The sequence below is a fragment of the Oryctolagus cuniculus genome, chromosome 5, assembly GCF_051225735.1.
Source record: "Oryctolagus cuniculus isolate XC-2025 breed Fujian yellow rabbit chromosome 5, ASM5122573v1, whole genome shotgun sequence".
NCBI classification, from domain to species: Eukaryota; Metazoa; Chordata; class Mammalia; order Lagomorpha; family Leporidae; genus Oryctolagus; species Oryctolagus cuniculus.
The window spans coordinates 118,168,525-118,195,766 of NC_142871.1; the positions used below are offsets into that span (position 1 = coordinate 118,168,525).

General features: G+C 37.8%; 1 protein-coding gene across 28 annotated transcripts in view; it reads left to right on the forward strand.

Annotated features, from left to right (window-relative positions):
- PKHD1 (PKHD1 ciliary IPT domain containing fibrocystin/polyductin) overlaps window positions 1–27,242 on the forward strand; it is a 524,425-nt gene that overhangs the window by 366,460 nt on the left and 130,723 nt on the right. For 23 of the 28 annotated variants that reach the window (XR_016234007.1, XR_016234005.1, XR_016234006.1 and 20 more), the window contains 5 exons: window positions 4,980–5,134; window positions 7,732–7,884; window positions 13,335–14,213; window positions 14,945–15,113; window positions 17,873–18,030. Coding sequence is in view for 19 of the 28 variants with exons in the window: in XM_089333174.1 (XP_089189300.1) it covers window positions 4,980–5,134; window positions 7,732–7,884; window positions 13,335–14,213; window positions 14,945–15,113; window positions 17,873–18,030 (1,514 nt within the window). In the remaining 9 variants the exon portion in view is untranslated. Of the gene's footprint in view, window positions 1–4,979; window positions 5,135–7,731; window positions 7,885–13,334; window positions 14,214–14,944; window positions 15,114–17,872; window positions 18,031–27,242 lie in introns of those variants that run through there. The other 5 variants (XR_016234011.1, XR_016234013.1, XR_016234012.1 and 2 more) reach the window with 3 other exon arrangements.

Genomic DNA, 27,242 nt, shown 5'->3' on the forward strand with positions numbered 1-27,242 from the left:
TTTGGATTATAGTGGCTTTTCCCCTCATAACATCCCTACCACCCACAACCATCTCATATCCCACTCCCTCTCCCATCCCATTCTTCATCAAGATTCATTTTCAATTATCTTTACATACAGAAGATCAATTTAGTATATACTAAGTAAAGATTTCAACAGACTGCACCCACACAGACACACAAAGTATAGAGTACTGTTTGAGTAGTAGTTATATTGTTAATTCGCATAGCACAACACATTAAGGACAGAGATCCTACATGGGGAGTAGGTGCACAGTGACTCCCGTTGTTGATTTAGCAATTGACACTCTTATTGATGATGTCAGTAATCACCCGAGGCTCTTGTCATGAGCTGCCAAGGCTATAGAAGCCTCTTGAGTTCATAAACTCCAATCTTATTTAGACAAGGCCACAGTCAAAGTGGAAGTTCTCTCCTCCCTTCAGAGAAAGGTACCTCCTTCTTTGATGGCCCATTCTTTCTGCTGGGATCTCACTCACAGAGATCTTTCATTTTAGGTAATTTTTCTTGCCAGAGTGTCTTGGCTTTCCATGCCTGAGAAACTCTCATGGGCTTTTTAGCTGGATCTGAATTCCTTAAGGGCTGATTCTGAGGCCAGAGTGCTGTTTAGGACATCTGTCATTCTATGAGTCTGCTGTGTATCCTGCTTCCCATGTTGGATTGTTCTCTCCTTTTTAATTCTATCAGTTAGTATTAGCAGACACTTGTCTTGTTTATGTGATCCCTTTGACTCTTAGACCTATCATTATGATCAATTATGAACTTAAGCTGATCACTTTGATTAGTAAGGTGGCATTGGTATATGCCACCTAGATGGGATTGAATTCGAATCCCCTGGCATGTTTCTAGCTCTACCATTAGGGGTAAGTCCGATTTAGCATGTGCCGAACTCTACATCTTCTCCATCTGTTATTCCCACTCATATTTAACAGGGGTCACTTTTCAGTTAATTTTAAACACCTAAGAATAATTGTGTGTTAATTAAAGAGTTACATCTTAACCAACTGCTGTGTCAAACCCCCACCTTCAGAGAAAGGATTTTGATAAAGGAATGAAGATTCATCTCATGCCTACCTTTAGATGAAAGGTTTGTGGGTCTTTAGAATGCAACTTTCACTAGAATCACTTCTATGGTAGAAACAGAGAGCTGTTCTCAGGAAAGATGGAATGGGTTTCCTGGAATGAGGGAGAAAGATTAGGTAGAAAAATAATTAATAGATAGTAATGCCATTATTGTTGCCCACATCAATACCAACATCATTATAGACTTTGATTTCTTCAATATTCATGATACTGCAAAGCAGTCCAAGGATCTTCACTGCATATGAATGACGCTAACAAAAAATTTTAAACTGGAGTTAAAAAAAATGATTCGATGTTCTTTGAGTTCAGAAGGCTGTGGCCATCCCCATTCCTGAGGAGAAAGGGCGGGAGGAGCATTTTGGGATTGTATACTCTGATTCTGTGATCAAATGAAACTATTATCATTAGGATATCTCAAAGGTTTAGCTAATAAATCTATTTATCTGAATATTTTATACATGATTGTAACAACTTTTAAAGAAAATTTGTAGGAAACTATTCTTTTATGTCCTTTGTAATTAATAAGGATTTTAGAGTAATGATTATATTTCCCTGAACTAAATCAAATTTTAATGCCAAATAAAAGCAAACTGTGGTGATGTTTTGCACATACCTTTAAAAAGTTATCTTTAAGGAGATTTCCACAGTGATTATTCATAATTTCCTCTCTCATATGGTTTCCATTTATGTCCAGTTATATAGCAAACAGGTCTTAATTTGTTGTTTACTTATTGTGTTAGGTTTTTTTTGTTGTTGTTGTTCTTGTTCAGAACAACAAGTATCTCCTCTTATACCTAGGAACTCTCATTAGTACTTTTTATAAATATTTATTTAATTGGAAGACAGAATGATACAGAGATAAAGATAAAAAGAAAGGTTCACAATGGCTGGGCTTGGGCAAGGGTGAAACCAGGATCCTGGAACTCCATCCAGGTTTCCCACATGGGTGCCTTGACCTGAGGACTTTGGCCTTCTTCCACTATTTTCCCAGGCACTTTAACAGGGAACTGGATTAGAATTGGAGTAGTTAGGATTTGAACCCACACTCTAATATGTGATGCAAATGTTGCAGGCTGTGACTTAACTGGTTGCACTGCAACACCAGCCCCAGACTCCAATTAGTATTAATCAGAGAACTATAATATGGCTAGATTCTGACTCAAATAATCATTAAGTTAGAATTTCTTGAAATGATTAGAGGGTAGCCGTAATGGTCAAAAATTGGGACTAGGAGTCGTGAATGCTAGAACTTAAGGAAAACTGACACTTGGTTAAGAAAACAAACTAGGCTATTCATATGGGGACCATAATTTTCTGTGAAGTTACTCCATTGTTACCAGTTCAGAATAGAGGGGGAAGGAGTTACACACCTTTAATATTTCTGTATGGTTCTCATGACATGTAGAATTCCAAAGTTTCTAGAGTATAGGGGAGAAATACATTTGTATGAAACTATGGGTTTTGGAAGCTTTAAATGGCTACTTAGTATGGCTACAAAGAATGGCTACATTCTAAAGATCACAGCCATTTCATAATTTAATGGGTTATCATGATATTCTGAAAGGCAGGAGTGCTGTTTTATTAAATTACCTTTTAACAAGGGAAGAAATACGAATCACACAGGTAAGGTGATGACATTTGCTAGCAAGAATGCTGGACTTGAATAGGAGTCTTCATTTTGATCTCTAACTTCATGCAATGGTCTAATCTTGAGTTTTGTTACTTAATCTCTTTGGATCTCGATTTTCTTTTCTCTAAAAGCTGGCTGTTCCTCAAATATTGTGATTCTTCCAGGAGCTAGGATAACACTCAATTCTTTCATTAAAATTGCATCAGTTGTCACTGGTATTTTTTTTCTATCACTGACCCACATGCTCGCCCTGCGACCTCAGGTGTACAAATTTGAATTAATTATAATCATACTATTGGCCTGTGTTGTTGTTTACACTGTAAACTAAATATCTATGACTCTTCGACCCACAGAGTAGACTCATCAAGATTGTCTGCTAGGGAAATATAACTTATCATCTTATAATATAAGTGACATATTTTTATTTATCATTATGTCTCTGGCACCTAGTATGTCTGGTGCATAGCTGTGGCTTAGTCAGTATATGTGGCATGGTTGGGCAGCCTGCACATGGAAACTTTTGCCTGAATAAACATTTACTGGTAGAGGAGAATCTACTCTGAAAGCCTGCTAAAACCTTCTCATTAGCTAAAGAGCTAGGTAATTAAAATAAACTTATGTTGTTGAAGTTGGTAATGACTCAATGGAGAATAAAGCAGTCATACTCACTAAGAAAAGCTAGGCGGCAGTGAAAGACTGAACAAAAATATTATTAAATGTGAGTTTAAACAAAAACCCAAACTGAACAGAATATAACATGATGAAAGCACAATGCTGAGAACATAGAACACTTAAGGATGCTGGAAAGAACCTGTAATACTTTTCAGATGATAACATGACATTGAGAAAAGTTTCAAGACTTCTCAAGGTCACACAGCTGGTTATCTGCACTTTCAAGATTCACATTTGTATCTGAAAAGGAATATAGTAGCCTTAATGCACAATGAAAAATTGTCCAAAAATAACATTATTAGATGTTTAGAAAGTATGAGAAAATATTTCATCTAAATGCCTCTATTTTGTTTCCCAACCAAGAAGGAAGTTTGCTGCTATTTAAGATCACATGTAGGTACACTTACTAAACTCTTACTGTTTCTTGTTCCTTTGACTTGTACCTAAAGTTCAGAGAATATCTTTGCTATACCCATGATGTTTACAAGGGTTAAAATTTCTGTGTTAAAAATGAAATTAGGAGCCAGCACTGTGGCATAGTATGTAAAACTACCGCCTGCAGTTCTAGCATCCCATATGGGCACCAGTTTAAGTCCTGGCTGCTCCACTTCCTATCCAGCTCTCTGCTATGGCCTACAAAGGCAGTAGAAGATGGCCCAAGTCTTTGGGTCCTTGTACCTGTGTGGGAGACCTGAAGAAGCTCCTGGCTTCTGGCTTGAGATTGGTCCAGCTCCAGCCACGTGGCCACTTTGTGGAGTGAATCAGTGGATCGAATACTTCACTCTCTCTGCTTATGCTTCTCTGTAACTCTCTGCCTTTCAAGTAAATAAATAAATAAATAAATATTTTAAAAATGAAATTAAAAGCCAGATTCTATGGGTAGCAAAAACTTTTAAAATCTATGCCTAGTTTTTTTTTTTTTTTTAGACTTTATTTTATTTATTTAAGAGTTACAGAGAGAGAGAGGGAGAGACAAAGAGAAAGGTCTCCCATTTGCTGGTTCACTTCCAAATGACTGCAGTGGCTGGGATTGGGCCGATCTGAAGCCATGAACTGGGAGCCTCCTCTGGGTTTCCCTTGTGGGTATAGAGGCCCAAACACTTGGGCAATCTTTCACTGCTTTCTTAGCCCATTAGCAGAGAGCTGGATTGGAAGAGGAGCAGCCTGGACTTGAACCAGCACCCATATTGGATGTCAGTGCTGCAGGTGGAGGCCAAGCCTATTATGCCACATCACTGGAACCACTTATTTTTTTTCTTAATATATAGTTTTCATGAATTTTTAGGACTGTAAATATGCATGGATTTCAAAAAATTCTGTGCACCAAAATATACTTATCTTTTAATTTCATGTTCTGTGAAGTTTTTGAAGTAACTTGTACATTTACAATCCAGATAATTTATTCAATTAGTATTAAACTTCTTGCAAAAGTTATTTTTCACTATTGTCTGTTATTACTTCTACTTCAGTCTCTAGTGGGATGTGTTGGTCCCAGGGGATTTTCTTCTCTGTGGAGTAAGCAGGCGAAATGTATTTCACTCTCATAATATTTGATACTATTTTTATCCTGTTACAGAATTATCATTGAAGATGCAGTGGACTGGAAACCTCATGACAAAATTGTCCTTAGTTCCACTTCTTATGAGCCCCATGAAGCGGAGGTCCTCACTGTCAAAGAAGTCAAGGGTTACCATGTTGGGATCCATGAACGGCTCAAACACCGGCACATTGGTAAGGCTTTCGTTTATTGGTGGTGGGAAGTAAATGCACCAGGAAGAATGTATTCTTTAACCTGCCTAGGGACTTTGGATCTGATCACCATACAGCAGGGAAGCATAATACTTTACTGTTGCCTTAGACTCATGTTAGAAGGCTTTGTGCCTATTTCTTCATTAATTTTATCACGTAATTTTAAAATAATTTTTTAATGTGTTATCCCTCTTAGTATTTTTTTGTTTGTTCTACTTAATACTTTTGGTTGAATTCTGTAATCAACACACAGTTATTCTTAAGTGTTGAAATTTAACTGAAAAGTGATCGGTGCTAAATATAAGAGTGGAAATAAGAAAGGGAAGAGATGTACAATTTGGGACATGCTCAAGATGAATTGCCCCAAACGGTAGAGTTAGAAACATACCAGGGGATTCCAATTCAATCCCATCAAGGTGGCATGTACCAATGCCATCTCACTAGTCCCAGTGATCAATTTCTGTTCACAATTGATCATAATGATAAGACTAAGAGTCAAAGGGATCACATAAACAAGACTAGTGTCTGCAAATACTAGCTGATAGAATAAAAAAGGGAGAGAACGATACAACAGGGGAAGTGAGATACACAGCAGACTCATAGAATGGCGGATGTCCTAAATAGCACTCTGGCCTCAGAATGAGCCCTTAAGGCATGTGGATCTGGCTGAAAAGCCCATGAGAGTATTTCAGGCATGTAAAGTCAAGACACTCTGGCAAAAACAAAAACAAAAACAAAAACAAACAAAAAAAACAACAACCAAAAAAAAAACCCAAAAAACAAACCCCTACATGAAAGATTTCCACGAGTGAGATCCCAGTGGAAAGAATGGGGTCATCAAAGAAGGAGGTACCTTTCTCTGAAGGGAGGAGAGAACTTCCACTTTGACTATGACCTTGTCTAAACAAGATAAGAGTCGGTGAACTCAAAAGGCTTCCATAGCCTTGGCAACTTATGACAAGAGCCTAGGGTGATTACTAATGGCATAAACAAGAGTATCAGTTGGTTAAGTCAACAACAGGAGTCACTGTGCACTTACTCCTCATGTAGGATCTCTGTCCTTAATGTGCTGTACATTGTGGTTTAATGCTATAACTAGTACTTAAACAGTATTTTTTACTTTGTGTTTGTATGTGGTTGCAAACTGTTGAAATCTTACTTAATATATGCTAAACTGATCTTCTGTATATAAAGAGAATTGAAAATGAATCTTGATGTGAATGGAAGGGGGTGGGGGGGGAAAGGGGAAGGTTGAGGGTGGGAGGGAAGTTATGGGGGGGGGAAGCCATTGTAATCCATAAGCTGTACTTTGGAAATTTATATTCATTAAATAAAAGTTAAAAAAATAAAACAAGGTAACCAACAAAAAAATAATTCTTTAATGTACGGGGATTTTTGAAAAATAATATCAAGTCTAAGAGCAGAAGGCTTGAGAACCTCAAGGTCACTGGGCAGTTCTATGACTAAGTGAAAACAAAACTCACTGGCATCGAATTTCCAGTTCATTTCCTGGTACATTGAATCAAACAATCCTTTAGAATATGGTAATCATTATATATACTGATTTCATTTTCTGTCATTAGGAATAGTGCTCCCTGATATGACATACATATTATGTATTCACTACTACTACTGAAAAAAAAAGGAAAGAGCAAATTCTAATATCTTTCAGAAAGAAAAATTCTAGTTTCTTTCAAAAAAGCTACAGACTATTTTATACAGTAGACACTATTACCATGTACTGCATATAAATAATAAAAAATCCTTATCTTTCTGGTTTAATCTAATAAATAAATCTAACACAGGAGATATAACAAATCAGAAATAAAACTTGGAAATGAAGAGATGATAGGATATCTTTTTTGTCTCTTACATGTGAGAAGGAAATGAATATTTTCACCAGGACTGTCTCCAACTATTTCTAAATCATACTTCCAAGGATGATTTCTTCCTTAACAAGTGGCAGAGAGAGAGAATGTGGAGCAAACATTGCCAATTAAACTAAAAGTGAAATGCAAATACAGATGGTGAAACAAATTAGGAAGACTCTTCAGTTCCTGGAAAAGTGGTCCAGGCAGTGGTGAGCGGAAGCTGGCTGGGCAGGGCTGCTGCTGCTGTTTGCTGCCGCTTGCTTTTTCCCAGTCACTCTCACGCATTACTACTTTCCTTCGGTCACTGCCTCCCTCAGCTGATCGGGCATTCCTCGTTCTCATGAGAAAGATCCACGGACAATACACAACCAACCACTGAATTTTCTCTCTGATACATTTAAGGCAATAGGTTGGGGACTCTCCAAAATGGACAACTGCACCTGTGTCTGTCCCAGCACCCACGGCTATTGAGAAGAAATGAATTTTTGCTCAAACACCTTCACTGTGATCCCAAAGAGAGACAAAAGAATAGGTTTTTCATTTCTCAGCTGACATTGTGGAGAGTGCCTGAGGAAAAGCAGACCTTAATGTTGGTAGGACTTTGAGGGGGAATAAATGTTTTCATTTGGCAGGTTCACTGGGTCCCTAGCTAGTGATTTCCGAAACAGGCTTTTAAAGATTGTTTTCGCCCAACTCCTGTTGCCGTAGGAAGTGTTCATGTCATCGAGGATGGTCGACACATTAGTTTGGCTGCTGAAGTTGGACTACTGACTCGAAATATACAAATTCGGCCAGACACATCCTGTAGGGGGAGACTGCTGGTAGGGTCCTTCAGGAAGAGCGACAGAGAGGAGTTCTCAGGTAAATGAAAATGTAAGTTACTCGGTATTACCAGTTGGGACTTACTCATCTGGGAACTTCAGAATTCTGACGGTACGGATTTTCATTTATAAAAAACAACTTCAAATGAAACAGTTCCTTTGTACTCTGAGAAGCTATGAATTTTTCAGTCCTAATCTGTGCTTAATTATCAGTGTGATATTAAAATAATGCACTAGAAATCAGCACATATGCACACTTTTACCTCAAAGCAAACATCTTTAGCAGATGTAAAAATTTCCTCTACTTTGAAATTGTAGATGACTTAATAGCCACTTGAACTTTATCTTTTTCCTGAATTTCTATCACTTTTTCCTAATAGCATGCTATATCTGATGGTAGGCATCGGGTTGAGGCTATAAATTAATAATGGTACAAATATAAGTAAACATGATTTCCATGTTCTAGACTGCTTTAAGAATCAGTTCAAATTTTTTTTATCCAAAACTTAGCATTTTTTTGACTGCTACCAAAATATATGATTAGGACTTTCTTTTTTAATTTATTAATTAAATTAATTTATTTGAAAGGTGGGGTGGGGGAAGATATCTTCCATTCTCTAGTTTATTCTCCAAATGCCCACAATAGCTGTGGCTGGGCCACACTGGAAGCCAGGACTCCAATGTGGCCCAAGTCTCCCACATAGGTGGCAGGGACCCAAGATCTTGAGCCATCATCTGCTGTTTCCCAGGGTGTGCATTAGTAGAAAGCTAGATTGGAAGTGGGGCCAAGAGTTCAACCTGGGGATTCTGATATGGATGTGGGCACTCCAAGTGGAATCTTATCTGCTGCATCAAACACCTATTAAGGACCTTGTTTATTGAACTTGTATTCCCTAACCATTATTCCAAAGTTGTTTCCTGACTAGTTTGGGAAAGGCTGTCACTGACATCCTATCTTAGAAAGTCATTGTATACATGAATCGAAAATAAAGCATCAAACTCCTCATATGTATGCAAAATAGAATTCTTCTTCTTGGCATATCTATTTCATCAGTTTGATAAAGGGAAATATTTAGACCTTAAATCAGAAGTTTAACATCCCTAATCCATGAAAAAAACTGTCTCCATGAGTTATCTGGTCCCGAAAGTCAACAGCATTGAAATGAGGAACCCTCTTCTAGAAGACTGAGGCAAAGGTTTAATCCTAGTCTTATAGAAGTGAGACTATCCTGCAGTTAATGAAGACAGAGAACCAGGGAAGGGAGAACAAGGCCTCACTAATAGATACTGCAGGTCAAGCTGGGACATGTTCGTAGTAAAGGGAGCATGGTCACTTTTTAGAACTGAGCAACAAGTCAGAGCTGAACCTGCCCCAAGACTGACCTTATCCTAAACCTCTGACGTTGCTGATCCAGGTCTTTTTAAATCATCCCCATAGGAAGAAAAAGAGAAATGATTTTGATTGTTTCTTAAAGACCTGAAATTGTGTGGGCTTTTACACAGTGGAAATTTTATCTTATTTAATTCTACCATTCCTATGAGAGACATGCTTTATTTTCTTGTTGTAGGAAACATAGTTTTTTTATACAATTACCCATTTATTTTTCAAGTCCCTCATGAGTTTGTGAAATTCTTAAAGGTAATGTTGGATCTTTCATGTCAGGTTTCTTAGTGTGGTGACTACCATGTATGAGGTGCTTGATAAATATGGATGGATAAAATTAATGGAGAATATGAAATTTCATCCAACTTTTTCATGTTAGCTTCAAATCTGATTCTGAAGCCCTTGTTTTTTTTTTTTTTTTGTTTTTTTTTTGTTTTTTTTTTTTTGTTTGTTTTTTTTTGACAGGCAGAGTGGACAGTGAGAGAGAGAGAGACAGAGAGAAAGGTCGTCCTTTTTGCCGTTGGTTCACCCTCCAATGGCCGCCGTGGCCGTCGCGCTGTGGCCTGTGCACTGTGCTGATCCGAAGCCAGGAGCCAGGTGCTTCTGGTCTCCCATGCAGGTGCAGGGCCCAAGAACTTGGGCCATCCTCCACTGCACTCCCAGGCCACAGCAGAGAGCTGGCCTGGAAGAGGGGCAACTGGGACAGAATCTGGCGCCCCGACCAGGACTAGAACCTGGAGTGCCGGCGCCACAGGTGGAGGATTAATGTATTGAGCCACTGCACTGGCCCTGAAGCCCTTGTTGAACAGATTTTTATGTTGTAACAATTTAAGATTTATAGAAAAGTTGCAAAAATAGATATGAAGTTCCTGTACAGCTTTCACCTAGTTTCCTCTGTTCCAAATATCTAACATAAGATTGGTAAATTTGTTAAAACCAAGAAATTAACATTCATATATTGTTATGATTAAATACACTTTTAACACAATTTTCGTATCTGATTAATTCGTTTACTAATGTCCTTTTTCTGACACTGAGTCCAATCCAGGTTCCCACACTGCATTAAGAACCCTTGCATTTACTTATAAAATATCCTAGAAGAGGTGGGATGCAGGGATACAGCTGTGGGTGATGAACGGTTATCTCTTGGAAAAGCAGGGCCAGGATCTACAATTCCATTTGTTGTTGGAGGATCTCATCATTCTCTTTTTGACCAAAACAATCTAGCACATTATCTTCAACTTGCTGGAAAATTTTTCAAAATTATAGGTTTCAAAAGAAAATAGGAAAATAGTTGTAAATAAAATCACTTTTAATTCTCCATGTAAATACTGAAGATATTTTAAATATTCATAATTGATTAATTTTCAGTAATTTGTTAACACGCACACAAGTAAAATCTTGAACAATTTAAAACTCTCCATGATAACTAGATTAAATATAAAACATAACAAATAATTAATAGTGAGGCATTGCCTTGACTGAGATTCTACTCCAGAACATAAGGTTCAGTTTTGCTGATTCACACTTACTTTGGTATCCATTGTGCCAGAGTTCTATGGGGCAGGGTTTGCAGCCCTCTCATCTATGTACTATGTTCTGTGTGCTGTTGGTGATGCATATCACCAAATAGTTTTGATGTTTTATCCTTCTGTGAATATTTCTACACCATCCACCAGTGCTTCCTCAATCAATGAGAAATTGAGACACCTCGGAATCCTGTTGTCTGAACTTAAGGAGATGTGCATGGTCTTTTGTTCTGTTTGTCCCAGGTGGTTTGCAAGGGTTCTACTTCTAGTGCCTCATCTATAAAAAGGCAACAGAAAAGCAGAAGGTGTAGGCTTGACTACTTTTGAGTTTTAAGCACAATTACTGAAGTTCAGTGAAATTGAAACTTCAAATGTATAACTCCCTCCATTTTTTAATGATATGTGAATGAAGAAATTTTTGATGATTTAATGCTGATTTAGTATCTTTTTAATTAAAAAGGAGACAAATCCTTTTAAGTCACATGCCTATATTATCTATTAAAAGAATAGTTTTAAACAATAATGTATAGATAAGGTTCAGTCATAAAGCTATAGCAACTGGATCCAAAATCCTCTCTCCGCAGAGGCAGCTCAAACCTATTCTTAGTTCTTGCTCCCTCCATTTTTGGTGAGAGAAATATCATTACAGTTAACATCTATATACACTTTTAAAAAAAATGAAACAAAACAATAGGGACAAGGGCTGAAGTTGTGACCTACCTCACAAAGGATGCATGACTAACGATTGGCAATAGCTATAGCCCAATTATTTAAATTGCATTGCATTGTTGCTCCTTTTCTACCACCAAGTCTTCTGTTGTACTCAGTATACCTACATGGAGTTAATAAAAGTTTCTCATCCATATGCCTAGGTATTAGTTGTTAACCTTTCTCTACCTCAGTTTCCATATTGAAAAAGTGAGAATAGTTTTATGTACTTAACTGTTGAAATCTTTACTTAATATATGCTAAACTGATCTTCTGTATATAAAGAGAATTGAAAATGAATCTTGATGTGAATGGAAGGGGAGAGGGAGTGGGAAAAGGGAGGGTTGCGGGTGGGAGGGAAGTTGTGTTGGGGGGAAGCCATTGTAATCCATAAGCTGTACTTTGGAAATTTATATTCATTAAATAAAGTTAAAAAAAAAAGGAGTGAATCAGGCACATTCAAAAAAAAAAAGAAATCTATGGCAAAATAAGAAATAAAGATATGAGAAAAACAGAAAAAAAATAGTTTTATGTACTTCATAGAATTTTTGTGAAAATTATATATAAAATAATTAGAATATATATATACATATATATATTTAGAATTAGAACAGAACTCTACACATAGTAATGACTGTTATATTAGAATTAGGTGTTATTAATTCACTTCATATTAACTAATATTAATTCATTTATATTCATGTTATTAACAGTGATACCAAGGACAGATCCACTGACTCATTAATGCTAATTACCTTTTTAAATCAACCTACTAGTTTATTTTATTTATAATAATATTTATCTAAAAATCATAATTCACTATTTTTTCCTGATGTAATAGATGTCAGAACAAATGTTATTTTTATGAAAACAAAACAAGGAACCTATTATGGCTAGCATTAAAAGTTTTTAAATAGTTTAAAAACATTAATTCCATTACATCCTATTCAAGCAGTGGATATTGATATCATGTTTCTGGATATCAATTAGGCAGAAGTAAATTGTACACTTAGTTCTTGTTAAGGATTGCTAACAGCATTTTATAGGATTGGCCTTATATTCATTCATGCAATATATTTGTGGACTTGGCTGTGGCCTTTTCACATGGGGTTATAAACACACAGAGAGAAATATTACCTATGAGATGAGCAGCCAGGAACCCATATTTTCTTCATTCTGATCCAGTTCCTGACACAGACTTTTGACAAATACTCAGAATCTTTAAACTAGCTGTATCTGTGGCACAGTGGATCATGCTGCCTCTTGAGACACTCGCGTCCTGTATCAGAGTGCTTGTTCAAGTCTTGTTTGCTCTGCCTCCAATCCAGCTTCCTGCTAATGCATCTCGGAAAACAGAGAATTATGGCCCAAGTGCTTGGGGCCCCTGCCACCCATGTGGGAGACCAGGATGGAGTTGCTGGCTTCCAGCTTCATCCTGGGCCAATCCAATCTGTTGTGGCCATTTGGGGAGTGAACCAGTATATGGAAGGTTTTTCTCCCTTTTCCCTCCTTCTCTCCCTCTCCCTCTCTGTTTCCTCTCTTTGTCTATGTTGAGCTGCTTTTAAATAAATAAATTAATTAATTAAATATTTTTTAAAAACCTACTAGTGGTCCCCATCTCCAAAGTCCATTTTGTTTCCTTGTGTCTCCTCTTCTCCCCTCACATTGTATCATCAGACCATCTAGATTGCTCATAAAATCTGTTCAGGTCTCAGGTGATATTTCTGATTCATATTCTGCTAGTGAAAATCAATAGTATGAAACATAGCACTGGTATTGAATATAAAATTACGTTTTAATTAAGAATATCTTCAGATATCCTCTAATTGGCTGAGAAGAAAGTAGCTGATGACCTGTATTTGTTTGTAGGTGTCCTTCAACTTTTAAATGTGGAAATACAGAACTTTGGAACACCACTGTATTCATCCATTGAATTCAATAATGTATCATCAGGATCATGGATAATGTCTTCTACTGTACATCAAAGTTGTGGTGGGGGAATTCATGCAGCTGCCAGTCATGGAATAATTTTAAAGGACAACATCGTGTTTGGTGCTGCTGGCCATGGTATTGACCTGGAGGGCCAGGCCTATTCTCTTACTAATAACCTTGTGATTTTAGTGACACAGTCAGCATTGTCCACTGTTTGGGTGGCAGGGATCAAAGTGAACCAGGCAAAGGAAATCGACCTCCATGGTAATGTTGTAGCAGGATCAGAGAGACTTGGCTTTCATATAAGAGGCCACAGGTGCTCCTCTCCTGAAGTGCTTTGGTCTGACAATGTGGCCCACTCAAACCTTCATGGCCTTCATCTCTATAAAGAAATTGGACTTGACAATTGCACCAGTATCTCTGGATTTCTGGCTTTCAAGAACTTTGACTATGGTGCTATGCTACATGTAGAAAACAGCATGGAGATAGAGAATATTACTCTGGTAGACAATGCTATTGGTCTATTTGTTGTGGTGTATGTGTCTTTTGTTCCACAGAGCTCCCGCCAAGATGTGCAGATTGTGCTTAGAGATTCAGATATTGTGGCCACTAGCTCCTCTTTTGATTGCATTCAGGACAGAGTAAAGCCTCAGACAGCCAACATGACATTCAGAGACCGAGCTCCTTCCAATCCAAGAGGGGGCCGAGTTGGTATCTTGTGGCCTGCATTCACCTCACAACCAAACCAGTGGCCCCAGGAGCCATGGCACAAAGTGAGGAATGGCTATTCAATTTCAGGAATCATGAAACTTCAAGGTAGGATGTTTTGGTTTATCTAAGTGACAGTTTCAGCCATTCCTGAGTAGACTTTTAATAGCATTCTGAAATTACATCAACAAAAATATTCATTATGGTCTAGTTCTTGCTGTCTTATTGACAACCTGCAGGGAATTGATAACCACAATGCTAGTTTATAATGACAGTGAGTGATTCTTTAGAAAAGTGACTGCTTTTTACATATATCATGAAGAGCTTTCACAGCAATTATTTAACTTGATTATATGACAGGTATTATTTTTCCTATTACAGACAAATGAAGACATTAAGATACAGAAATTATGCCTTATTTGTGGTCCTTAGTAGTCAGTTTTACAACTAAGACTTAAATAAAAGTTACACAATGACAAGTGCAGCTCATTGTCTGTAAGATCTCTTTCAGATCATTGCATTCACTCCTATTCACTTAGTCTATTGGGCACGAAGTTTGTCTTTCTGTGAATGAATTTTGATCAAGCCATCAGTGGCAAGTTTTGCTCTTAAGACTTTAATGTGTTGGAATGTCCTTATTTTTTACATCTGACTCCCATATCTTGAAGAATGACAGATATTTTATATCAACATTTGTATAAAATTCAGAAACTGTCCTATATAGCTTAAACTACCTCCTAGACATGCACTGTATTATAATAATATTTAATTGTGTAATTTATAAGTGTGGTTGATGGTTTACATGATCTAATGTTATTATTATTTTTTTTAAATTCCAGATGTGACCTTTTCTAGTTTTGGGAAGAGCTGCTATAGTGATGACCTGGATATTTGTATTCTACCAAATGTACAGAACACAGGAATAATGCACCCAATAACAGCAGAGAGGACCAGAATGCTAAATATGAAAGATAAAAATAAGTTCTACTTTCCTCCATTACACCTCAGGTACTTTTAGAATTTATAATAAGCCAAATTTATGAAGTATTTGGAAGCTCTTCAAATTCTGAAACATGTTTATAATTTAAAAATCACTGGTAACTCAGATTCTAATTATTCAGCCTTCTTTGGAGTGTCTGGAATCTTCAGGAAGCCATGGGAGCTTTTGTGCAGGGATGAGTAGATACAAGGAGAATGATATGATGCCAAGAATTCCTGCACTATGTGGTGGGGCTTCCATAGGCTCAGACCAGGTGTAGCTATGGTTCATAGAAATATGATCTGGCAGGATTATTTAAAGATCTGAAAATTTTCGCTGGAAAATGTGGAAAGTGAGCTGGTGTTCTGGCACAATGGGTTAGGCTACCACCTGTGATGTTGGCATCCCATAGGCCTGCCAGTTCAAGTTCTAGGTGCTCCACTCCTAATCCAGTTCCCTGTTGATGTTCCTGGGTAGACAGCTGAAGACAACCCGAGTCCTTGTTCCCCTGCACCTATGTGAGAGACATGGATGGAGTTCCAGGCTTCTGGCTTTGGTCTGGCCCAGTGCTGGTCATTGTGACTATTTGGGGAGGGAACCAGTCGATGGAAAATTTCCCTGTCTGTTGGTCTCTCTCTCTTTCTCTCTAACTCTGACTTTCAAATAAATAAATAAAAATTCAAAAAAATGTGGATAATTAAAGTTGGTAGGAATATAAACTAGTACAGCCAATATGGAAGACAGTATGGAGATATCTCAGAAAGCTGAAAATAGATATACCATATGACCCAGCAATATCACTCCTGGGAATTTTTCCAAGAGAAATGAAGTCAGCATATGAAAGAGTTATCTATATCCCCATGTTTATTGCAGCTCTATTAACAATAGCTAAGATATAGAATAAACTCAAATGTCCATCAACTGACTAGATAAAATATATATATATATATACACTATAGAATACTACTCAGTCTTCAAAAAAGAATGAAATCCTGTCTTTTGCAACAAAATAGATGCAACTGAAAACCATTATATTTAGTGAAATAAGCTACTCCCAAAAACACAAATACCATTATACTTAGTGAAATAAGCCACTCCCCAAAACACAAAAATGTTTTCCTGATCTGTGGTGATGAATAGCGTACAAAGAAAAGTATAATGTGTATGAGCAAATGTGTATGATATTTTGAGATTCGATTTTTTTTTACAATTCTTGTCTTGACTTTTGAGTAACAGTGTTTTTATCCTTCTTACTATCTGTTGAACTCTTTACTTAGTGCAGGTTTAATCTTATGAGTATAAAGTAGATCATTGTAAAAATTAAGAGAGGGAATAAGAGAAGAAGGAGGAGGAGTGTGGGTGGGAGGGTAGGTAGGGTAGGAAGTATCACTATGTTCCTCAATCTGTATATATGAAATACATGAAATTTGTGTATCTTAAGTAAATTAATTAATTAATTATGGGAAAGTTGGGAGCAGGGAGAATAGGCTTCTCACCTGTAACATGGGGGAAAACTCTTGATCAGAGGGGAAAAAATATCTAAAGAAATCACCCTAATTGCAGAATTCAAGTTTTTATCCTTAGCTCTAGCATTGCTTTATTGCTCATCCCTGAATCATTTTAGGAACCTAAACACAACTTGATGTCCAGTTTTGTTCATCCTGTTGTTTTGTCCATCCCTGTGTTTGTATGTCACCAGTGGGCTTCAGTAGTTGTAAAGATACATGATGGTCCATTTTGCCACTTTACAAAACAATGCAGACTAGATGATTCCTAAAGAACACATATTTATTTCCTATAGTTCTGGCAGGCTGGGGGCTTCAAGATTAAGGCACTTATTACTGGTGTCTGGTGAAGGCTACTGACTGCTTCCAAGGTTGTGCTTTTTGTTGCTGTGTCATCCAGAGGGGAAGAACACTGTGCTGACAGGACTGAAGGGACAGAAAGACAAGAGAGTACACCCCTCTAACTCAAACTCTTTCATAAGTGATGATTCCACTCATGAGGACTCCACCTTCATGACTTATCTACCTTTCAGGTGGTGCTTAGTACTGTTGATTTAAGGGTTAAGTTTCAACTTGAGTTTTAGAGATACCATCATTCAAACCATAGTGCAACATAATCTTAGAATTCTGATTCTTTATACCACCAATACCCAATATGTGGTTGGCATGCTGTAAATATTAACATTATCATTAATGTTTTATACAAATTTTAAGGCAAAGAAAATATATTCTCTATAATTCAATGTTATAATTTCAATTGTTTGTTTCTATATCCCACTTAACTCTAAATTCTGGGGTGCAGGGCCATTTCTAACTTCATTACCATTGTATTTCACAACTTGTCCCTAGCAAATTTTCAAGAGCTATTTGTTGAATGATGATATTTTTTGTACTTTGTTTATATATACCACAAATTTAATTTATATTTATAGTGATAATTCTAAAATACTTGAAAGCTCCAAAGTCCCATAAAGAATGATTATCTTAGGTTCAGTAGATATTGGAGTTAGGAACATTTTATTTTATTTTGCTTCTTAGAAAATCAGCAATCCATATAAATAGTATATATCCAAATATCAACATTATTTTGTTAATAAGAATGTTTTTCTTCTCAGCCACATAATTGGAAATTACTGATATTTATAGAGTTTTATTTAGTATCTATGTAATACATTATCAATAATAAAATTCAGTTGAATTTATTTTATCCAAGATCTGTACTACCAATATTTTTTCTTCATGCTGCTTATCATGAAATAAATGAGTTGTTTCTATCTCCACAGGAAAGATTTAGAAAGAGTAATCTGTATGGAATCAGGTTGTGAAAATCCAAGAAAATACCTCTTCAAAGATCTGGATGGGAATACCTTGAATCTGCCTGCACCAGTTTCTGTATTTCCTAAAATTGAAGCAGAATGGACTGGATCCTTCTTCAACACAGGTCAGTTGTACCTGAATGCAATGTCTGTAGTAACAGCATGTAATGGACAGAGATGGTTGCCTATGTTATTCACTAGGAGCAAAATACACTAGAGAATTGAGTTTGCACTGGAGTCTGTGCTAATATGATCCTTACTTACTTAAATCATGTGAGCACCAAGTCATTAAGAAATGGCCATTACAGCCATGCCTTCTATGGAATTCTCTGTATCTATGTTAATGTTCTGATTGCCATACCCCAGCGGTGTACATTGGTGAGAAAACAACCCTCTCATTAGCTGGGTCATCTGGGCTTGAAGTTGTCCTCATGCTTCACATTTTACAGTACTGAACACAGGACCTGTTCCTCTGGCTTCTGAGCCTTTCTTTCCTTCCTGCCAAGACTTAATAGTTCACATTCTGAAGAGGGTGGTTGGGTAGATGCCATGCAGTTTTCCTCCTATTTCTCAACACTCCGGGTGTCCCTCAAACTTTCCTGTGTTTAAAATTACTTTTTTTCTCTTGCTTGCATAAAGCCTCTTTATATGTCAATTTTTATACGTGGGCATCTGGGCTGATATTTGTCTTCCTATTTCCACTAGTAATAAGACTGAATTCTCATTTGAATTCTCCTGAAATCTGCTGCATACAAATACAAATAATTTTCCCTTCTGGACTCCCTCCTTTTTCATATCTGAGTGTGCTTGACTCTCAGGACTACATCTTCAGACATTTTTGCTTCTTGCCCTCTTTTGTTCCCCAGGTCTAAAACTGAGTCACCACTCAGTACTGATGTCTTACAATCCAAATGACCAGTCCAGACATAGAAACTTGGTCTAGTTTCTCCAACTGACCCCACTAGGAAGTGTAATAGGCATCTCAACATGCTTCAGATAAAGTCTTGATCTCTACCTCCATCAAAAACCTACTTCTTTCCTGGCTGCCATGCCTCTCTTTTTGGTTACCACAATTCATGAAGTTAAGTAAACAACCTAGGCATGCTCCTTTAATTCTTTTTTAACCCAAACTCTCAAACATCCTTTTTTTCTCTCCCATTACTACTCTGACCCAGTCATAATCATCTCTCAGCTGACAAGGGGACAACTTCCTCACTGTGTTCTTCTATTCCCCTACTCTGTGTACTGTTCACATAATAGCCAGGGTGATATTTTTCCTTTCCAATGGCTTTCCATCTGCTCATAATAAAATCCAAATTCTAAGACTGCAAGACTTGATTTATTTGTTTCCTGCTTACTTTTTCACTTTAATTCTTGTGACACTGCTTTTACTTACTGCTCATCCTGTTCTTATTTTTTCTTTCATAGTAAGCTTATTCCTCCCTCAAAGCATTTGCAATGGCTGTTTCCTCTGCCTGGAATATCTCACCATTTCTTTGAGAGCCGGTTTTCTCCTGTTCAAACAACGGTACCTCAGAGAAGCCATCCTTGACCACCATATCTAAAATAGTTACAGGACCACTATTCTCTAATTCTACTATGGCTGCTTAATTTTTTGTCAGTCTCATTACCTGGTATTATAAATGTCATTGTTTTAAAGATTTTTTATTTGAGATGCAGAGTTACAGAGAGACAGGGAGAGACAGAAAGGTCTTTCATCCTCTGGTTCGCTCCCTAAAATGGCCTCAACGGCCAGAGCTGGGCCACTGCAGATGCAGGAGTCAGGAGCTTCATTGGATTTTCCACATGGGTGCAGGGGCCAAGCACTTGAGCCATCCTCCACTGCTTTCCCTGGCCATAGTGGTGAGCTGGATTGGAAAAGGAGCAGCAGGATATGAACTGGCATTCATATGGGATGCTGGCACTGCAGGTGGAGCCTAGCCAGTCATTATTTACTTTTGATTGACTGTTTACTCCTTTAAAATACAAACTTGATAAGGGCAGGAATTTTGTCCTTTCACAATGCTCTGTATTTAGGACAATGCTCTATAAATATTAACTGACTGTTCAAATGAATGACTTATGGATAACCAGAGAGAATGTTTCTACTATTTGTCCCAAATAATTTAGGATTGTGTATAAGAAACTGGGAACTTTAGGACATTGGTTTAAGAATTTATTTGTAGGGGCTGGTGCTGTGTCCTAGTAGGCTAGGCCTACACCTGTGGCACAAGCATTCCATGTGGACACCAGTTTATGTCTCAGTTCTTCCTCTTTCAATCCAGGTCTCTGCTATGGTCTGGGAAAGGGGTGGAAGATGGCCCAAATGCTTGGGCGCCTTCACTCACCTTGGAGACCCAGAAGAGGCTCTGGGCTCCTGGCTTCGGATCAGCTCAGCTCTAGCAGTTGTGGCTATTTGGGGAGTGAACCAGTGGATGCAAGATGTTTATTTCTGTCTCTACCTCTCTCTGTCTATAACTCTCTCTCAAAGAAATAAATAAAATCTTTTAAAGAAAGAATCTATCTGTAATATGGAAACTTGAAATGTGGACTGCTCTAGGTATCTTTTTATTTTTACCACCTTTCTTGTATCTGCACTAGTGCTATCATATAACATGCGCTTTTAGCACTGTTTCTACATATAATTTTTTTAGTTACCATCAAATGTCTACTTGAATAGTTATATTGGCAATATAGCAACAAGGTATACATGTTGCAGTATACATGTTAAAGTCAGTGCTGAATGCAAAGAAATCCTCAGGACAAACTCATGTTGATATGCTTGTTACATCTTGAATATAACCAGCAAATATATTGTTTTCACAGAGGAGTTAAATTCAGAGACACATATGTTGAGAAAATATGTGCGGATAAGAAAGAGATAGGCAGCTACTCTTTCATTTTCTCTTAGATATATCAGTTTTCTATAGTGTTCTCTATTAGTTTTAAGAATTCCACTACCATAGGTTTTTTTTATTTATCTTGTTTTTTTTTTTAATTTATTTTCTCCACAAAGAAACATTTTATTTAAGGAATACAGACTTCATACATTTCATAAGTACACTTTTAGGAATATAGTGATTCTTTCCACCATATCCGCCCTTCCATCCACTCTCCCATCCCTGCCCCTCCTCCCTCTCCCATTCCCAGTCCCATTCTCCACTAAGATCCATTTTCCCTTAACTTTATACACAGAAGACCAACTCTATACTAAGTAAAGTGTTCAACTATTTGCAAAGGAAAAAAAAAACATAAAACAGGAAACAAAACAAAACTGTTCCTCAATAGTCAAGACAAGGGCTGTTCAAAGTTTTTGTATCTTGAAGTTAATTTCACTTTTTTTAGTAAATTAATTAACTTTAAAGAAGCACCCAAGAATGATACATCTTTTGTGAGCACTTTGACATAATTATAATGAAGCTCTTTGAGAACAGAGGCCCTGCATGAGGCATTAGTGCACAGTGACTCCTGTTGTTAATTTAACAATTAACACTCTTACATATGACATTAGTGATCACCCGAGGTTCTTAACATGAGTTGCCTAGGCTATGTAAGACTTTTGAATCCACAAAATCCATCAGTATTTAAATAATGCAAAAGTGGAAGTTCTCTCCTCCCTTCAGAGTAAAGTACCTCCTTCTTTGGTGACCACTTCTTTCCACTGCAGTCTCACCCACTGAGGTCCTTGATGTAGGAAATTTTCTGACACACTGTCTTGGCTTTCCATACCTGAAATGCTCTCATGGGATTTTCAGCCTTAAGGGCTGATTCTGAGGTCAGAGTGCTTCTTAAAGTGATCGTCATTCTATGAGTCTGCTGTGTGGACTGCTTCCCATGTTGGATCATTCCCTCCTCTTTAAAGTTATCTATTTTTATTATCAGAGCCTTAATCCTATCTATATGATCAGTTTAACACTTAAGATGGTATTTTTTCCACCCAGCTTAAGGGGACTTAGGGTCCCATGGCAAGTTTTTAATCTGCACCCTTGGAAGTAAGGCCATAGGATTGTATCCAGAACTATACAGCTTTAGAGTTACAAGATTCATACACTTCATAATTACAAGTTTAGGAATGTGGTGATTCTTCCCAACATGCCTACCTTCCCACACATATTCCCAAATCCCTCTTATTCCAACTCCTAGATTTTACTGAGATCTATTTTCTATTGACTTTCTATACATCTATGCTTAACTCTATGTTGTAAAGAGTTCAACAAATAATATAAAAACAAAACAAAACAAAACAAACAACCAAAACACTGTTCCTCAACAGTTAACACAAGGTCTGCTCAAATCATTATTTCTCAAACTGTCCATTTCACCTCTACAGATTGCCTTTTAGGTGATCTACTAGTTATCATAGATCAGGGAAGACATATGATATTTGTCTTTTGGGGACTGGCTTATTTCATTAAGCACAATGTTTCCTAGATACATTCATTTTGTTGTAAATGAATAGATTTCATTTTTTACTACTGTGTAGTATTCCATAGCATGCATAGCCAATAATTTCTTTGTCCAATCTTCAGTTGATGGGCATTTGGATTGATTCCATGTCTTAGCTAATGTGGATTGAGCTGCAATAAACATGGAGGTACAGATAACATTTTCATATGCTGATTTCATTTTCCTTGGATAAATTATCAGGAGTGGGATGGCTGGGTCATATGGTAGGTCTATATTCAGATTTCTGAGGTATCTCCATACTGTCTTCCATAGTGGCTTTACCAGTTTACATTCCCACCAACAGTGCATTAGGGTACTTTTTCCCCCATAGCCTCACCAACATTTGTTGTTTGTTGATGTCTGTATGAAAGCCATTCTAACAGGGGTGAGGTCTTGATTTGCCTTTCCCTGATGTCTAGTGATCCAGAGCATTTTTTCATGTGTCTATTGGCCTTTTGGATTTCCTCTTGAAAAATGTCTGTTTACATCCTTTGCCTACTTCTCCACTGGGTTGTTTGTTTTGTTATTGTTGAGTTTCTTGACCTTTTTATATATTCTGGTTATTAATCCTTTATCATTTGCAAAGTTTGCAAATAATTTCTCCCATTCTGTCAGTTGCCTCTTCACATTCCTGAGTGTTTCTTTTGCAGTACAGAAGCTTCTCAATTTGATGAAATGTAATCTTTTGCTTTTGGTTTTCATTGCTTGTCCATTTGGGGTCTTTTCCAAGAACTCTTTGCCTGTGTCAATGTTTTGCATGGTTTCCTCAATATTCTCTAATAATCTGATGGTATTAAGTCATGGATTCAGGTCTTTAATTCATGTTGAGCTATTTGGGTTTGTTTTCTAGCTATTATGAATGGGATCGATCTTAGAAGTTCTTTCTCACCTGTGGCATTGTCTGCATATACAAAAGCTGTTGATTTTTGTGCATTGATTTTATATCCTGCTACTTTGCCAAATTCTTCTATGAGTTCCAAAAAACTCTTAGTGGTGTCTTTTGGATCTTTATATATAGAATCATGTCTTCTGAAAATAGGGATAGTTTGACTTCCTCCTTCCCAATTTGTATCCCTTTGATTTTTTTTCTAGCCTAATGGCTTTGGCTAAAACTTCCAGGATTATATTGAATAACAATGGTAATCGTGGACATCCTTGTCTGGTTCTGGATCTCAGTGGAAATGATTCCAACTTTTCTGTTTAGGTTTTCTGCATCTTCTTGGCTCAATTGAGGTATGTTGTATGTGTCCAGGAATCTATCAGTTTTTTCTAGGTTTTCCAGTTTGTTGGCATTCAGATGTTGTAGTAATTTCTGATAATACTTTTTATTTCTGTGGTGTCTGTTTTTACATTTCCTTTTATTTTTCTAATTTTATTAATTTGGGTCTTCTTTCTCCTTTTTTTGGTTAGTTGGGCCAATGATTTGTCAAAATTGTTTCTTTTTCCAAATTATCAGCTCTTCACTTTGCTGATCTTTTTATTGTTTTTTTTGGTTTCAATTTTGATTTTCTTCTCTAATTTTAATTATTTTTTACTCCTACTAGTTTTGGTATAGTTTTGTTTTGGTATAGTTTTTCTAGATCCTTGAGATACATTGATCTGTCATTTATTTGGTGCCTTTCCAATTTCTTGATGTAGGCACCAATTGCTATAAACTTTCTTCTTAACACTGCTTTTGCTGTATCCTATACATTTTGCTATGTTGTTTTGTCATCCTCATTTGTTTCCAGAAATATTTTGATTTCTTTTTTTTTAAGAAGACCTCTCTCTCTCTGCCTCTCCATCTTTCCATGCCTCAGGAACTCCTAGAACCCATATGTTGGGTCATTTGATAGTATCCTGTAGACTCCCAACAGTATTTTTTAGTTTTCTAATTTCTTCTTCTTATTTTTGTCTCACTATAAAATTTCCTCTGATTTATCTACTAAGTGATATATTCTTTCTTATGATTCACTGATTCTGTTGTTAAGGCTTTTAACTGCATTTTTTATTCATTGCATTGAATTTTTTATTTCCAAGATTTCATTTTTCTTTCTTTCTTTCTTTCTTTCTTTCTTTCTTTCTTTCTTTCTTTCTTTCTTTCTTTCTTTCTTTCTTTCTTTTTTTTGACAGGCAGAGTGGACAGTGAGAGAGAGAGACAGAGAGAAAGGTCTTCCTTTTGCCGTTGGTTCACCCTCCAATGGCCACCGCGGCCGGCGCGCTGCGGCCGGCACACCGCGCTGATCTGATGGCAGGAGCCAGGAGCCAGGTGCTTTTCCTGGTCTCCCATGGAGTGCAGGGCCCAAGCACCTGGGCCATCTTCCACTGCACTCCCTGGCCACAGCAGAGAGCTGGCCTGGAAGAGGGGCAACCGGGACAGAATCCGGCGCCCCGACTGGGACTAGAACCTGGTGTGCCGGCGCCGCTAGGTGGAGGATTAGCCTAGTGAGCCACGGCGCCGGCCCTCATTTTTCTTTCTATTTAAGATCTCAGTTTTGTGGGAGAAATTTTTTTTCATGTCATGTACAAATTTCATTAGTTCATGCATTTGCTTCTGATTACTTCTAAGTAATCCTATGATCAATTTTTTTTGAATTCCATTTCTGGCATTTCTTCAAACTGTTTATCTTCACCATCTAGGATTGAAGTGTTGTGTTCTTTTGAGGGTATCATATTGTGTTCCTTATTCTTATTTGTTGAATTAGTGTGCTTATTATTTGGTATTTGTGGAGAAACCTGTTGCTTTCTTCTTTTATTTTTTTTGCTGTGGCAGTTTTATCTTTGGACTATGTGTGGATTAGTGGAGTGTCTTCTTTCAGGGAATACCTAGAGGCATGTGGTATGTGTTGCCAGGGAGCTCTCTTCAGTGTTCCAGTGTGAAGGGAGTGTTAAGTTGATGCCCAGGTTGGGTGTGATAACTCAAATTTTTTTTAAATCAGAGGGGAGGTTTTTCTGTTCTGTTGGCATAGACTCTGTTCATTCCCTCTCCTCAAAAGAGACCAGACCCTGTGCACTACCCCAGTGGGTATCATATTGGTCCTCACTTCCACAGGACTACACAGAGCATCTGTGCAGTTCTCAGTGTAAACAGATTCCCTAGCAATGCCCCTCACTAGGGAACCAGGGAACCCTGAACATGTAGAGCCTCACTCAGTGACTGTTCAAAGACCCAGACATACCCTGACCTTTCCCATGCAGCCTTAATGTTTTCAAAGCCCCACAGTCTCAGTGTTTTCACAGTCCTGGCACACAAACCTAACCTCTCAAGTCATGAGCACCTAGCCCCATCAGTTCTTCCTGCCAGATTCAGGAGTCTCTACTCAGCTGGTTGCTGGGTGTGGACAGGAGCTTGCTCAGCTGTTAAGTAGGTCCAAAATGGTGCCTGCTCTCTATTGGCTTGTTAAAGGACACTGTTGCACAGTGATCAGGGAGAGAGAAATGTGCCTCCTCCCACCCTTTTTTTTCTCCTCTGGTTTGGCAGGTACACCATCCCCACAGGGCTAGAAGCCAGATTCCCTCCAGGTTTTCCTGCAGCTTTGTTGTCAGTAGCTTGGGCTGCTGCAGTCTGATCTCACCTCTCTCCAAAACTGGTGTGGAGGGTCTTTGCTACTGGGGTCCAGATTTGTGTATGTCCCCACCCTCCATTTATGTTCACTGTGTCTCTCTAATTTGCATGGAGTTTCCTCTGCTGTTTTCTCGCTAACTCTTCCCTGAGACTGCACTCTCCACTTTTTAAAAAACTATCTTCTAGATTAAAGCAGTAAGCTCCCTCCCTCCTCCTCCATCTTAATGCAATCTATCATAGGTTTTTATGCTATAGGGAAAACATCCTCATACTTTAGAATAAGTACATGAGTAATTGTGGGATTTTTCTAGTGTTGTCGTCTTTGGTAAGAATCACATTTCTGTGGAACCAATGACAAGGAATATGTGTCCCAGAGTACTTAATGAAAATTACATTTCATACTAACAGAAAAGCATAGGGATTGCATATAGTATCTTGGTTTTGGCTTCCCAAGAAATAGACTCTGATATCTCCAAAAGTAGACCCTGATACAGGGTTTAGAATCCAAAAAGTTCCTCCCCTGTGTGTGTGTGTGTGTGTATGTGTGTGTGTGTTGAGAAGAAGGGAGCAGGTGGAGGGAGGGTAGAGGGTTAGGGTGATCCCTCCAAAATATCAGTAGGTAAGTGACACTGGAAAAGAAATAAAGCCAATAAAAACATTTCCAAACTGGTTATGACTGTGGAAGTTGGAGCCCAAGTCTAATGTGAAACTCTTGGTAACATGGGAACATGACCCCATTCTATTGCAGCCAAGCCACAAAGAAGCTAATATACTTCAAATCCTGCTCATAACTGGCTGAGGGATGCTTCTGGGTACTTTAACTCTATTCCTTTGGCTTTCTCTGATCACAGCTCAAATGTGCACTTTACTGAGACCAGGGAAAATGTTTCTCAAAAGGAAGTCATAAGTTTTCACATTAGCACCCTTTGGTGTATGAAGATGGGTGCCCAAAATATGTGGGTATGGCATCAAAAGCATCTGTTACAAATAGGAAATAAAATGCCAATGAAGTACTCCAATTTCTCTCTCTCTCTCTCTCTCTCTCTCTTTCTTTCTCAGCTTGTTTTATTTATTTGAAATTCAGAGTTATAAAGAGGGAGAGACAGACAGAAAGAGAAAGATCTTCCATCTGCTGGTTTACTCCCAAGATGGCCACAATGGCAGGGGCTGGGCCAGGTTGAAGTCAGGAGCCAAGAGCTTCTTTCAGGTCTCCTATGTGGGTAGCAGAGGAGATGGCACTTGGGCCACCTTCCACTGCTTTTCCCAGGCCATTAGCACGGAGCTGGATCAGAAGTGAAGCAGCTGGGACACAAACCGGCACCCATATGGGATGTCAGCGTCACAGGA